Source organism: Microtus ochrogaster, chromosome 2, assembly GCF_000317375.1.
Source record: "Microtus ochrogaster isolate Prairie Vole_2 chromosome 2, MicOch1.0, whole genome shotgun sequence".
Taxonomy (NCBI): Eukaryota; Metazoa; Chordata; class Mammalia; order Rodentia; family Cricetidae; genus Microtus; species Microtus ochrogaster.
Genome location: NC_022010.1, coordinates 29,908,129 through 29,924,135, shown reverse-complemented (window position 1 = coordinate 29,924,135; position 16,007 = coordinate 29,908,129). Strand labels below are relative to the sequence as shown.

Below are 16,007 nucleotides of genomic sequence, written 5' to 3'. Positions count from 1 at the left end.
TCTCTCTCTCTCTCTCTCACACACACACACACACACATGAATACCCAAGGCTTATGCACTGTTAATCTTCTCATAGAATTTTAATTTTACCAGAGTTCCCCAAACTTATTTCAAAATAAATGTACATTATAAAGTACTTAAAAGAAGAGTATTTTGGGGCTGGAGAGATGGCTCAGTGCTTAAGAGCATTGCCTCCTCTTCCAAAGGTTCTGAGTTCAATTCCCAGCAACTACATGGTGGCTCACAACCATCTGTAAAGAGGTCTGGCACCCTCTTCTGGCCTTCAGGCTTACACACAGACAGAATATTGTATACATAATAAATAAATAAATATAAAAAAAAGAAGAGTATTTTGTAGTAATGTTTAGTGACTTGCTAGGCTGAATATGGTTATTACAATGTTCAGTAATCTATGTTGATAGCTAATTAGTACTTACTATGTAACACACTAGATACTTTATTTTGTACTGCATATATAAAGTCTAAACTGTACATATAAAAACCTCTTTTCTTTATTCTGGTAATAGAAAAATAAATCTACATATTAAAGCAAGTAACCTAGCCACTGTTACCATCAGTTCATCTTCACGGCTTCATAGCTTCTTGTTTGTGTTGTGATTGGAATTTTTATAAATCAATAAATAGTTGAACAATTCAGGAAATATAAAATACTGTTTGGAATGTGATTCTGGAAGTACACACTCCAAGGAAATGGGGAGATATAAAACTTTCTAGAACATAGTTCTCCACCTTCCTAACCTTACAGCCCTTTAATACAGTTCCTCATGTTGGGACCTCCAACCATAGAATTATTTTTTCCTACTTCTTCACTATAATTTTGCTACTGTTATGAATTGTAATGTGAATATCTGATATGCAAAATATCTGATATGCCACTCTGAGGAGGTCATGATCCACAGGTTGAGAACCATTGTTCTAGAAGAACTTGTTAAAGACCTTTCTGATCTTTTATCTCCACTTACAATAGGCAGATGTTTCTAGAATATAAAACAGGGTACCTCACTGAGTGAGCATCCCACTTTCAGGGCTTAATATGCAACATATGATTAGAATCTATGTCACCTAAGGTGCTAACAGTGTTGAGAAAATCTAATCAGCAGGTGTCAGTGTTGTTAGTCATGACTCTGGGCTTTAGTCTACCAGAAGGTCAGTGAGGTCACAGGCCGGAACTCGGGTGTATTATATATAGCTTAAATACATTCATAGATGTCATGAGTAAATAAACTGTACAAATATTTTTGCTGCTGCTTTTCATTGAGGAATATAAACACTTACTGGGCTTCTCCATTTCCTCCTTGAAATTCTTTTCCGTAACACGGTTTTAGTATTTCATCTGCAGTGATTATACGTTGAGACTGGGTTATTTATTATGCCCTCCCCTCTGAAGCACACAGAAGCATTTTGGTCGTAGGCATTGGAGTCTGGCAGAGCTGTGCACTGATATTTAGGTGTGCCCTTGGGATGGGAAATGCTGAGCATCCCAGGTAAAGGACGATCTGTGCGGAGGCTTTGAAGAAAGTAGGACCTTGGCGTTTTCAGGGACCGAGTGAAGATGCCTGTGCTTTAAACAGGCAGAGTGATTGTGGAAGAATAAAAAGCAGTGCCCTGGGGACCAAGCACTGTGAGGCACTGCCTCCAGCCCTCCCATAGCTGTGAAGTGGGGCTGTGGTCTCTCTCTGCTTTGGCAGTGGGCAAGGTGGGGTGGTTAAATACAATATGAAATGGCCCAGTAAGTGGCACACTGTAGGCTTTTCTGTGCTGTGCTCTACTTTGGACTCAACCCATGAATGCCTCCTCTTTGGTTCCTATTAAAGCTCACTCAACCAATCCTTAGTGAGCAGTTCTACTTTTACATCCTGGAGAGACCTCCTTCCTCTCTTCACTCCTTGGTGTGTTTCTTGTCTTCATGGCTATGACATCAGGGGCTGGAGAGATGGCCCAGTGTGTAAGCACTTGTACCACTCTTGAAGAGGATATCTGTTGGGTCCCTGGCACACATACCAGTTGCGTCACAGCTGCTGTAACTCCAGCACCAGGATATCTGATGTCTCTGTCCTCCATGGGCACCAGCACTCATGTGCACACACCCACATAGACACTCAAGTACATATAATTAAAATAACTCTTTTAATGAAGGTTAGGGAATTCTACTTTCATACTAAAGTTTTCATGATGCAAACACAAAACAGTGTGTTCCAGATGTCTGAGTGGATGGGAAATGAGTTTGTTAAATACATAGCTTTCATATTTTAGTACTATAGAAGTATTTGGATAATTTTTATTTTACATCAATCTTACACTCTCCCTCATTCTTTGTTGCTTTTATAGAAGCATTAACAACATTTAAAATCTGCCATTTGTTAACCTTCAGTTCTAGAGAAAGGAAAACCACATATCTATTTTCAATTTACAATATTGTCTTAAGACAAGTCACTGATACAGGCTTGCATCTTTTTTCTAAATTAAGTAGTTATTTTAATATAATGTATACTTTTTAAAATACTGTCATCTTCAAGTGGATATAAGAAAAATAATCAAAATAGATGGATGTTAAATCCCATGTACATATTTAAGAAGTTGGGTACTTGCATTATTTGTTGTTTGATTTTCTTTTTTTATTTTATTTTATTTTTTATTTATTTATTAAAGATTTCTGTCTCTTCCCAGCCACCTTGAGATATCACCCAGGCTAGTCTCGACTTGCCTCTCTCCCTCCCCCAATGGTAGGCAAGACTAACTGTAGGTACTATTGGAGTACCTAAGTGAAGAAGAAGCGTTTTATTTTGAAATAATTTAAAGCTTACACACACGTGTAAGAAATAACAAATCCTGGGTCTCCCTAATGGTAACCCTTTCATAACTATGACATCACAACTGGAATCAGATATTGGTAACATTCACGGGTGTTCAGACCTGCTACGTCACGGGGATGCGGTAGATGAGTGTATTTAGTTCTGTGTAGCGGTCTCACATGTCATTTCTGGGACGCTGGCACATCATGACCTAGAGCAGGGAGATGCACAGCTCCCCCTGCCCACTTCCATAGATACAGCTCTCTCCTCATTCCTCCCCAAGGCTGGCCTCCTCTCCTCTTCCAGTTCTGTCAGTAGAAGAGGTTGTAAGTGAACTCACACAGTGTAGACCTGTAGGGTCCTCCCCTCACCCAGCAGAATTCCCCTGAGCTGTGCTGAGTGCCTTTAAAAGTGACTTGCTAAGAGGTCATCTAGGGTCTTTCCACTCACCACTTGGCCATGGCCATTTATCAAAGAATAGTGGCAGGGTAGGGCACATGGGGTCTGGAGACCCACAGCACGGAGGCAGCTGTGCTTCTCCTAATCTTGTTCCCCAGGGAAACTTGGGGACATAGCCCAGGCCTTACTGCTTACCCCTTCAGGCTTTCAATCAGGAAGTGTGAGTTCCTTTTCTGCTTCCTCTTACAGGGGATTGTCTACCTCCATAACTGTCTCATTTCCATTGGTCCTTTCTCTAGTCAGGTCTGTCTTCCATTCTTTGACTCGCCTAATTTTTCTATCCTGATCATTTTAAACAAATTATGTGATTAAGCTTTAAATGAGGTGTCTCCCAATTTATGTTATCTCAGAGAGGGATGGTGGTTTGAAAGTCTGGGGCCTCTTGTTCCATTGGCCTTGTAGTCAGTGGCTGTGGACCATGAACAGTCACCAGTAGTCACGCTCATCTTGCCTTGCTTTTCCTCAGATGTAGTTTTTCAGCATGTAGTTCATCTGGAAGCTCTGAATGCCACCTCTTGAGATTTCTGGTACATTCTGCTCCATTCATACCAAGTCATTTTGTCCCGATAACCATTTATTCGACATGTGCACAAAGTGTGTTGTACATGAGCTTTAGAGAAGAGTCTTTACCCTGTTGCCATGTGGAGGACTCTATTACCTCCAAGGGGTAGTTGTTCCTGAGTAGATTCTTATTACAGTACAGGAACGGTTAATTGCTGGCCAGCCTGTGTGCTGGGCTCATCTGAGTGGTTGGAATTCAGTATTTTCCTCTGTCGGTGTTAACAACCCCAGACTATCTGGCCATGTATGAGGCAGGTTACACTTCTGGTGTGGGACCAAGTTGGCTATATTAATAAATCATTTTGTCTTCATTTAGAAGCTAGGTCAAATACGTACATGGTAGCATAGAAATGGATTTACTTTGCAGAATATTCATTCAGTGACAGCATGTAGTCTAACTGGCATGTCACAAACTCTGGTTATTATTCACCCCTGTGCACTCTGGTATCAGGAACTCTAAAGTGTGGCTTCCTTTATGCTTTCCTTATGATCTTTCCAGTTTGCATCTCTGTGGGGATCCTTAAAGCCAACTGGCTAGGCACCCACAGGTGCCAGAGGCAGCGAGTTACTTTATGCCTCCCAGTGCTTCCATGTGATGTTACCATTTTTGTTTCTAATTTCCTTGACACAGCCTCCGTCAGGTTTAGCTGCTTATAACTGTGAGACTGATAAATTCCTGGCCTTGGAGTTGTCATATTCTCTTGCTTCTCTTCTCCAAGATTGAAAAACCATACTTGTATAGTTTTCCCGAGCCACTTTCAGACTCCTCTAGTTTTAGGTGTTTTCTGAAGCGAAGCAGGATACTAAAGGTATGATGATTGCCTAGACAGGTAAAGAGGGTGAGTAGGGCCGTGTAACCAAAAATGTGTGTCCACCCATAAATATCCAGGAAAAGTAATTCTTTTAAGATGGTACCAAACACATGTAAAGGGCAGAAGATTCTAGTATTGTGAGTAGATAGATAATAGACAGTTGTGATCTGTGAAAAAGTATATTATCAGCTTATTGGTTCATGATGGTGCAAGTTTTAAATGGGAAGTGCTGAGAACACAGTGTGTATTTGTAGAGTAAGGTGCGCATGTGCGTGTTGTGATTTCTTCAGCCAAAATGTTTAATTTAGGCTCAGTGAAGAATCTTGAGAAGACACCAGAAATATTTTATAACTTGCTGTTAAAATGTTACATTTTTATATTCATATGCATAGCTCTTTAAAAAATCAAAACAAAACACTAAAGAGCAGCTTGAGTTGACAGCAAAATTAAGAGGAAGACATAGATTTCCCATGTGCATGTGTCCCCTCTACCTTTTAACAGCCCCCTCAGTGTGTCGGGGGGTGGGGGGCAGTGATAGCTTTTTACTTTTCCAGTCTCAAGAAGAATGTCTTCTTAGGAAAATGCCGGGGATTAACTAACAGTTTAAATCTTGTAGATGGCCACCTGAGCTTGCTCCAGTGAGACATTTTCTGCATTGCACAGGTTGAGAGGACCCTTATTTGAATGGTTGGGGCCAGAGGTAGTTCAGAGTTTGAAGCATGCCTGAGATTTGACTTGTTGAACATCCCTAAGCTGAGTATCCACAGTCTGAAATGTATTCAGAAAGGTTCAGGTTTAGGGGAGGGATGTTCAGCATGAGCTTCTTTACAATAGTGTAACTCATTTCTTTTCCTATATTAAGATTTTTAGTCTAAGTTCATTTTTAAAGTAGCTCTAAATTCTTTCTGATATATTGAAAGCTTCTCACTGTACCATAGAGTTCCTTTTTCTCTTCTGTTGAATTTCCATACAGTTAGAGTACAAATTCTAATTCAGAGCCTAAGTCCACTCTGCCTAAGAATCCAGTTAATTCTGCATTGTTGGTGAGTATCCACTCTCAAGGGTAGATATTCTACAATTTTCAGCATATTTTCGGTGTGGTTAGGTACCAGAGGTGGTGTTGCCGTGACTGATTTAAAGGGGAAAGCAGGAGTGCGGTACTGTGGTAGTGCTGATCCAGGACCTAGAGAATTTCTGATTGCCTTAATTTTTAAAAAAGTACATATTAGTAACCGAAGAGGAGAGAAGGTAACCTGGGCCTTGTCACAGTTGCCTTGATCCAGCGACATTCTCTGGTCATATGTAAAGAAGCCAGACTAGAATGTCTAATGTTCAGCTTGGGACCAGACCCAACTTTTTAGTAAGGCCTTTTTTTTTTTTTTTTTTTTTTTTTTATTTTTTCCCAGACAGGGTTTCTCCACAGCTTTTGGTTCCTGTCCTGGAACTAGCTCTTGTAAACTAGGCTGGCCTCGAACTCACAGAAATCCACCTGCCTCTGCCTCCCGAGTGCTGGGATTAAAGGCATGCGCCTCCACCGCCCTGCTTAGTAAGGCCTTTTTAAAACAAGAAAAAAGTGTGTGTGTGTGTCATCCATGTCCAGAAGAAGGTATTGAAATTCCTGGAGTTAGAGTCACAGTCAACTCTGAGTCATCTCTCATGGATATCAGGATTCAAACCTGGGTCCTCTGCAAGAGCAGTGTGTGCTTTTAACTGCTTAGCTTATCTCCAGCCCCACTAAAGTCTTTAAAATAGGGACAGGAAGATGTAGGAAACCATACCTATATCTGTGTCTTATAGGGAAATGAGTAGATACGGTGAATTTAACAACAGCAGTAAAATAGTGAACTTTTCAGAATATTTGCTTAGTTGCAATACGTATTGGCTTTTGACGAAATCCAAGAGATGCAGAACAAAATTGTTGGATTCTTCTTGTTTGCTTTCATGTTTAGCAACAGGCCCTCTAAGGCTGATGGTTTTTTTAAATTAAGTTATGAATTAAAGCAAATTCTATAATAGCAGTCATAATCTGCAGTTTAGTTGCAGACGTTGTTATATATTCGGAAGCATAATGGCTTTGGTTTTCTTTGCGTGTACATGTGTGTGGGTGTACATGCACCTGTGTGCTTGCCAAGGCCCCAGAGGTCAGTGTCAAGTGGCTTCCTCCATCCTACTCCCTTATTTTTTGAGACAGTCTTTCACTGAGCTCTGACTCACCATTAGCTTAGACTAGCTGGACAGCAGCCCAGGATCTGAATCTAGGTCCTTACGCTTTTGCAGCAACCAGGCCATCTCCCCAAGACCCTTGACTTTGGTTTTCTTTTACTCACAATTGTACCTGTGGCATGCTCATTGTAAATAACAAGAAGTAAAAGTTATATACCAATTCCCTTTATAAGAACTACTCTGAAAGAATTTATGTAAGTAATATGACATGAAAGTAGAAGGGGGTGGGACTTTTGGAGAGGAAGGAGACCTATTAGAGTTTCAGGGGATGGCAGGAGGCGGGGCAGGGACATTTCAACAGGAGGCAGAAGAAGAATAAAAAGTATAATGACGTATTATTAAAAATGCCATAATGAAGCTCTGACTCTGATGACTTAAATAATAATTAAAAATTGAAATGAAAAACCCAAAATGGCACTGGCAACAACTCAGAATGTTGTGTCAGTGAAAACCTGTACAAACCATTCTGTTTTCAAGTTGAGATGTCTATTCAGAGCATCGCTGTCTACTTTCAGATTAATTTGCGCCTCATCTTGGTGAGTGGAAAGACGAAGGAGTTCCTCTTCTCCCCAAACGACTCTGCCTCTGACATTGCGAAGCATGTGTATGACAACTGGCCCATGGGTGAGTGCTGGCTGCTTGTTTCTTTGCCCCCAACTTGCTTGACACGTTTTGAGGAAGTACCGAGGACATAATCTGATTCTTGACGGAGCCACTCCCCTAGATTTTGCCTTTCTCACCACAAAGCAGTGAAGGAACAAGGGCTACAGAGGCCATGTTTGCCTTAGTGCCAGCAGAGTGTTTAGTGCACATCCACCTCCATGTGAATCAACTTCATAACAAAACACAGAAGGAAAGAGACTCTTCACCATGGCAGAAGAATGGGCCCCGTGGGCTCCTATGTGGGGCCTATTGAAAAAGAAGCTTGAAACAAACTTGAAACAAAGCTGACCTGCAGTTCATGTTGCATGCCTTCTGTGAACAAAGTCCAGAAAGAGCGAAATCTCTGCATTCTGCTTTCAGCTCCACCACGGTGAACACTTTGGGGGAGTGTCTGTGGTAGCTCCTCCCTGTCTAGTGATGCTCTGCCTTCAGTAAGTCCTTAGAGTTTGCCCATAACGGTTTCCATGGCATGTGCCATCTGGTACCACTGATTTAGCCCATCTCATTTAACTGTTTCCAGTACAAAAGATTGAACCCAGGACCTTGTGCATGCTAGGCAAGTACCCTATTACCAAGTGGTACCCCTTGCTCCCTTTTTTAGAAAGTCTTGCTAAATTCCCCAGGTTGCCCTCAAACTTGGAATCCTCCTGCTTTAACCTCTCCAGTATCTGGGATTACAAGCATATGCCACCGTACAGAGTCTGTATAATATGTTTAGCAAAATCAATTCTAGCCTCTTTTCTGCATGGATTAAAGTTACTGTCACTAGTCTGTATAACAAAGGAATGCTTGGCCATACATACTCTGTAAACAATGGTTTTAAAGGCAGTGCATGCAGAGTAATTCATACTGAAGCAAAGTGGATCACCTGATCTTATCTAGAAGATCCAGTACAGTCAGAATTCCCAGGAAAAGAGGGGGCCTAGAAGAGGACAGGCATAGCACAGGTGCCTGGAAATGAGTAAGAGTTACTCTCGTATGCTTGAGTTCCTGGATCAAGGTGATGTTGTCAAGTGCATGCACATAAGTTGTTTTGAACACTCAACAAAACAAAACCATGGTAGACGCTTGCCTTCCTTCCTTTCCATTACGCTAGACTTTGTTTTCATTATCTCCTACTAAAAGCAAAACCTAGAGTTACTGAGAAACATAAATAGGAATTCACAAATCTTAACTAAATGCAGAGCTTCAGTTGTTGCAGCAGCAAGCTGATGGGAACTGCCATTGAAAGCATATTCTGCCTGAGCAGCAGTCTCTGTGAACTAAGGTCTTCAGATGGTAGTCTGCAGTAGCTACTGGGCCACCCATACTACCAGTGGTAGCAGTTTGTCCCAGCTTCCAAGTCATGTTGGTCAGTTGGCAAAGACAACATGACAATACATCCCTTAGCACCTAACATAAGGAGTCCTAAGAAAGTCTTTGAGGAACTTGTTACTGCCCTTGAGCCTGCGTTTCAGCAGGTCCAAACACTGAAACATTGTAACACCCTATTAATTACTGATAACGGAAATTGATTTTCAAATGATAGATCCCTTTAACTAAGACAAGATTTTCCCCAGCTCATTGTCTAACTTCAGCCTACAAGCTGGCACTCTGGCTGCAGTGCCTGGGCAGTGGACACTCTGGGCCAAGGAATGTAACAGTGCACAGCCCCTGCTGTGCTGCGGGCCCCTAACCAGTTCGTCTCTTTCAGACTGGGAAGAAGAACAGGTGAGCAGCCCGAACATCCTGCGACTCATCTACCAAGGCAGATTTCTACATGGAAACGTCACGTTAGGAGGTAATTGACGTCCTCTCCTGCCATTGTTTATTTTGAATGACTGTGCCTTTGCATTTACTAAAAAGATGACTTGAGAATCAATCTGAGGTCCCCTGCTTTGAGTGCGCCTTCTCCCTGTGAGATGAGCCCTGCCTGCCAGTGTGCAGACTTACTGTGTTACAGGTGGATTCCGTTGAGCTGCCGGATGATATAGTCTGGATGTGATGCTCCTAAGCTAAAACCCATCACAGACCAGGACACACTTAGGACAGCAGCTTTTCATGTGAATTGGGAAACTGCTTGTTGTGTGGGGATAAAGTCAGTAGCTGCCGTGGACACAGTGACCCTCACTTGAGTACAGGCACTTTGTCCTCTAAGCCTAACCTGAGAGCTGCACTCTCTTCTTCCTCGGGCAGATTGCTCTTATTCATTTGGTTACTGTGTGTTTGTTGAGCTTTTTTATCATCTGCACTAATAAACCTCGACAGCATTGAATATGACCAGACACCTACCTGCCCCCTCTTCAGGTTGCTCTGTTACATGGGACAATAAAGTCCACTGTAAAAAGACTTGAGGGTTAGAGCTGATGACTTCAGTGACTGACAGTGGCACGTTAGTGGACTACTTCCGAGTCTAGGCTCACATGTAGCCTAGTTTGTGACAGGGTTAGATCTGGTCCAAAAACTACTGTAGTCTATAAGAAGTAACTACCATTTAGACGTCGAATTTCTTTGGCTTACTTCTCTGTTTGTAGTTCTGCCTAATTAGACAACCCTCTGGTGAGAGTTGACAGTTGTTAGCCTCCTGAGTATTTTCTGCATCTATTAATGGTGGGGCCATCTTTTATTTTTTTAATTCCTATGGTTCAAACAAGACCTTGAATTAAAATTAATAAATAAAAAAAACCTGATTGTTGGTGGTTTGACCTCAACTATGAGTGAGTCTTCATCTCCCTCTGAGCATTGGTCTCTTAAGCATTTTCCGTCAGCCCAGTGTCCCAGGGTCAGGTTAAAGTTCACAGGATTTGTGCTAAAATCAAGATGGTTCATTCATTTTCATTAAATTACAGTTTTAAAACTATTTTTTAAAAATTCTTTTAGAATAATCATCAAAATGACTTTTCTCATTGTGACTATTGTGTGGCCACCAGTCTTTTTGGAAGCAAATTAAAGGCCTTGCAGCTTCGTGATTTAGACAGGTGGTGTGGTGTATGGTAGCCCTTGGTTTGCCAGTGTCACCCGGGACTTGGTTAAGGCCAGATGCTAGCCCTCCACAGTCCAGTGCCACTGGGTGCTTGCTTGGACCACATGCTAGCACTCCACTGTCCGCTTTCTAGGCTGCAGGCTTCCTTTTTTGTTACCTGTACAGCAGTGGCAGGTGTTTTCCAGTATTTTCACAGCTGCTCTGAAAGTGTGAACTTGCTCGGTAACTTGTGAAGTAGATTCAGAGCCACAACTGCAAATCAAAGGCAGAGGCAATTGTAGGCTTTTTAATAGAATCAAAAATATTTGATAACAGTATTTTTAATTTTTTTTTATTTTATTGCAATGGGGGACAAGGTACGGGTATGGAGGACAGGGAAACTTGATCTCTTCTCCAGCTTTACCTAGGATTCAGGATCAAACTCAGATCGGCAGTCTTCTTGCTGAGGTACCTTTGCCTGCTGAGCCATCTCACAGCTCAGAGAAAAGAACAGCCCAGTTGTGGGAACACTTGTAGGTGCTGTTGAAGCAGTGGGGGAGGGGAACTAGTGAGGCTCCAGGCAGGTGGGTAGCCTTCCCTCTGCGCAGGCAGACATAGGAGGGGGCTGGGCCTGCTCATTCTTTGCCTCTTCCCCACCCACTTTAAGACCTGGTTTCACTGTGTTGTGCAGCTTAGCCTAGCACTGCTAGGCTCCAGCAACCCTCTTGCCTCAGCCTCTTGAGTAGTCAGACTACAGGTCTGTAAGTGGAGACTGCATTCATTTCCCGGATGCCCAGACCCGAATAATCACACAAAAACTATATTAATTACACAACTATTTGGCTGAGGCAAATATATGGCTCAGGCATATTCCTAGCTAGCTCTTACATCTTAAGTTAACCCATTTCTATTAATCTATGTATCACCATGAGAGGCTGTGGCTTACTGATCCGGCATCTTTCTCTTTCTGCCATACCATAGGCCAAAGTAGCTTCTTTATTAACCAGTGGTAATGAAACATATTCACAGTGTAGAGAGGGGAATCCCACATTGCAGGTCCATACAGCTGGCTCTGTCATTCTGTGAATTTCTGTGATTCACTCAATTTCAAGTTTAAATCTGTGATCATCGAGTCTCTTTAAACATTCCTGAGTCCCCTTCTTTTGAGTTGTAACCTTGTTAATCACATGGAATTTTACTCTGCTGAAGGAGAGGCACGATGATAGCTCCACTGAGAGGATGATCATCAGCTGACACTCTGACAGTCACTGGGGACCAGAGAGAGTGGGGCATCACCGGGGCGCTCTCCTTCATTCTCATTCACTTACTTACTTTTGTGTGGCTAGGAATGCAGGGCCTAATGCATTTTGCCTCTAAGTTACCAGTCCAGCTCCAACCCCGATACTCATTAAAATGCAGATTTCTGCACTTAGCCATTTCCTACCAGTGTGACTTCGGAGTTGAAATGCTGGTGGTTGTGTGTAAAGGAAAAGTTGAAATGCTATCTTCTGGATGTTGCCCTGTGTATAGAAAGGTCTTCTGTGAAGGAGGACATTCCAGTTTCTGGCTTCTCCTTCACCTTCTGCTGCCAGCAGCTATGCCTCCTCCTGTTTGCTGTTGAATTGGGTGCAGAAGAGAAGTGCCAGCCATGCAGCTGTGAGTCAGGGACGATGCCCAGACAGCTAGCAGTCTGTAGATCTGCATAGAGCATGCCTTGAAAAGAGGGGCAGACTAGTGAGTGAGTTTAGAGGTGGAAGTGTGTGCTTTCTCTCAGATAAATCAGATTCCTGAGTCTTTCCAGTGGTGAAGCTATGAGAGTCACTCTTAACTGTACACTCCCCTGGGGTGAGGAAATGTCTCCTTGTGGAGGAGCCACAACCTGAAGCCATTCAGAAACCGGTAGTGTATCTAAGTGCTTTTATCCCTGGCTAGTGATTTTACAGAATGACGTGTATGTAACAGTTTGTCCCTTCTTTTACATAGCATTAAAACTTCCTTTTGGCAAAACAACAGTGATGCATTTGGTGGCCAGAGAGACCCTGCCAGAGCCCAACTCACAAGGTAAGCCTACCCTGGAAGATGCCTAACTTGAGCCATCAAGACATCATGCCTGCTTCCACTTAGACATTCTGCTGAGAAGGAAATTTTCATAGTATATGAATTGAGCTTATGGAGCAAGTAACCAGGTGGTTTTTGAAGCATGCCAAGATGAAAAGATTCCTTATTTACAGGGTTGTAGTATTATAAAGCAAGCTTTGAGCCAAGCTCAGGCTGTTTTGACTATGCCTCTGCATTTGCCTCTCCACCCGAGACCCAGCTGGCTAAAGCAGGCTGCCTTTGTTTCCCCAGGCCAGAGGAATCGGGAGAAGACTGGGGAGAGCAACTGCTGCGTGATCCTGTGATGTGTCGCCAGCATGTGCCGCAGTCTGTTGATGCTGCTGGGACAGAGGAGGTTCAACAGCGTCCCACACCTGTAGGACAGTCACCTGCACATCCATGGGGCTGAATTACTCGGGAACTCTGTCATCTCTTCTTATAAAGTAAAAAGAACCAAGAACACTCTCATCTGGTCCTTTATTCCTGTCTCTCTTGTCTGTGTTGAGCAGTCTGAAATGCACAGTGGGCTCCAGGGGAGGTCGCCTTGCTGCCACAAAGGCTCATCCGCAGAAGTCAGAAATCAAGTGTTGCAAGTCCAGTTTGTAGTGAAAAAAGATTATCGTTATTTTCCTCATCAGCAGAATCTGCCAGCGCCTGTGGTGCCCAGAAGTACCCCGTGACAGTCCACATTGGAGGACACTCAGCATCACTGAAGTTAATCACCAGGCCAGTCGCACAGGGAAAATGGAAAGGGATCCAAAATGCTGGGTGAAGTCTACCAAAGTCAGCCACTGTGGCTGTCCTCACAGGATATCCAAATAGGCGTGACTGTGCTCACTGCAGCAAAGGAAAAGCCATGCCTGCTGCCCCCAGCACTCTGCAGAGGATACCTCTGCTGCCTGCACCCTGAGTCCTCTTGGCAAGTCATCCAGACAGCACAGAGACCAGGCAGCAGTGTGTCCCTAGCCTTAATGTGGAGGGCCAGTCGCTCAGGGGCTGTCACTGCGCAGAAACGATAGCCTCAGCAGCAGATCCAATTGTGTATTTGAATATCAGAAAATTGGAAACTTCCACCACTGTCACTCATCCGTAACCACGCCCTGCATTATGCTTACTCACTAGGACAGAGGAATCCTTTTAAACAGTCTCCAGATACTAATTTTGTTACTTTATGTAGTTTGCATTTGGAATCAGTGCTTGCAGTTGTATTGAGATCACAAGCTGATTTTTAAGGCGTACATGATTAGTAGCACCACTCTTATTTTTACCGATAATTTAAAAATTGATATGCTATAAATAAACAATTTGCACAGCACTAAAGCATGAGCTAATTTCATCTAAACCTGTAAAAAAAAAGATTTTATATTTTTTTTCACTGGGAAGAAATCTTCCTGGATGAAATTACAAATACGTGTAGATTATATTTAATAAAAAACATAAAATATCTAACTGTAGAATGCAAATATAGATTGGCGTGTAGCATATAGACCAGTATTCCATATCAATAACTTTATCCAGCCTTTTTAAAGATGAAGTTGCAGACTGCGTTGTGTTCTGTATTTAATGAGGGTTCTTAGCTCTTGGCAGCATTAAGTGTCAATGGTCTCGATGGTCATCTTTGTTTAAATGCAATCAGGTTACTTTATTCATTGTTAATGCATTGATGAAGAGGCTTTATATGCAGTAGATCTACGAAAATATTGTTCATACTGATCAGAATTAAATTTGTATAGAACAGAGTTTTAAAATGAATGTAAATAGTACTAAACCTTTTCTTTCTGCAACCTGTACTTATTAGATTCCTTCTGTAAACTAAATAAAAAATTGTAGTGCATTTTGTGAGTGATTTAAAGGTCAATAATTGCTTAAGCCTTGTTTCATCTATTTTACAATTAATTTTCCACTCTTCTGGGTCTTTTAAAATCCATTCACTTTCCACTCCGTTGCTACCTGGGTGTGCCCCGTGTCTTCATCACTTGCCCAGTTGGTGTGTGAAGCACAGCAGCTGGGGTTCTGTCTCCGTTACCACTGAGACGTTGCATTCAGAAGATGTGTCCATCTGCTGTGTAGGCTGGAGAAGAACCCAGCAGGTAGTTAGCTGAGCACTCAGTCATGATGACTGTATTCTTTTGTAAATCAAGCTACTCGTTAATCATTTTTAATACTTGGATTCTAGTTACTCTCTGTCTTCCAACAGTTAGGGGCTTTCAATGAATTGTGATTGAATTTGGACAGTTAGGAATATCTCTATTGGCAAGAAGTAAAATCCTACACTGAAAACACCAAAAATGTGCTAGTTTATACATGAAAACACTGGATTCTCCCTACCGATGGCTAATTGGCATTGATCATACTCAAGACAGAGATTGCCACAGCTTCCCTAAGGGTGAGCGGTGCCTAGATCCAGTTGACCCAGTATGTAAAGAGAGCCTGAGTCATGGGTCTGACCCCAGCCCTGTAACTCGGTCATCTGCAGCCTGCCGTGTCCTGATTTAAGTGTTCCATGCAATGGCGTCTTCTATGTTAAACCTCAGCATGCCTTTCTGGTTGGAACCATTAGCTCTCTCTCCAGAATAAGTTGTTTGTGACACCCTCATTTGTGCAGAGGTTTTCACATGGCCAGACGGGTCCCTGCTGTCATCTTGTCCAGTGCTGCAGCCGTTTCTGTTAGCCAGTGGATGGTAAGCAGTGCTTACTTAATGTGAAAAGAAATGAGAACTTTCTTCGCCTTTGAAGAGTAGTCCTCCTGTTTTGAATGACTTCCATTCATGGTAGTCATAAATACCCTATTTATCTTTCTACTCCTTTTCAGTTTATTTTATGACACTCAAATAAAATTCACCATGGCCCAGCCTCTCCTCTGCTGTTTGTCTAAGTGAGAGAAAGACAGCCAGAATTGACCACGCTTCCATACTGTCTTCGCGGGTAACCATCGCGGGCATCCCCCGCTCCCATCCTGATTTGCGGTCACTCATTAGCAGGTAGCCAGCCAGCAAATTACTCTTTCCATGGCTAGGGTGTGCTGGAGTTCTTGGGCAGAGGCACATCTGTGGTTCGTGATGCCCTCCAGTCTCCAGGTGCCTTCCTCAGAGGACTGTCATCCCATACCCAACATACAGAGCTCCATGCCAAAGTAATCATGAGCAAAATTGGGAAACTGCGACTACTTCCCTATCAGGGTCTGTGTACTGCCACAATGACAAGGGTTAGTCCTTAACTTTACTAATTTTTTATAATGCTGTCTTCCACGTTGACAGCTTTCAAGATGTACAGAGTAGACGTTTGGAGAAAGGAGCATCAATCTCATCGTTCACCAATGAGAAAAAAAAATTGGCCAAATGTGCCTTTAAACACTCTGCCAGTGGGTGGCTTGCAGGCACTTGTGTAGGTAGGTGTAGCCAGTGTCAGGATGTAGCTACTACACCAGATCACTTCTCA

General features: G+C 42.7%; 1 protein-coding gene across 1 annotated transcript in view; it reads left to right on the top strand.

The window, feature by feature from the left end:
- Positions 1 to 14,438, top strand: part of Ubl3 (ubiquitin like 3) — a 42,094-nt gene extending 27,656 nt beyond the window's left edge. The window contains exons 2-5 of the mRNA XM_005344719.3: positions 7,384 to 7,492; positions 9,225 to 9,311; positions 12,456 to 12,533; positions 12,822 to 14,438. Coding sequence (XP_005344776.1) covers positions 7,384 to 7,492; positions 9,225 to 9,311; positions 12,456 to 12,533; positions 12,822 to 12,874 — 327 coding nt within the window. The 3' untranslated portion in view covers positions 12,875 to 14,438. The remainder of the gene's footprint in view (positions 1 to 7,383; positions 7,493 to 9,224; positions 9,312 to 12,455; positions 12,534 to 12,821) is intronic.
- The last annotated feature ends 1,569 nt before the right edge of the window (positions 14,439 to 16,007 follow it).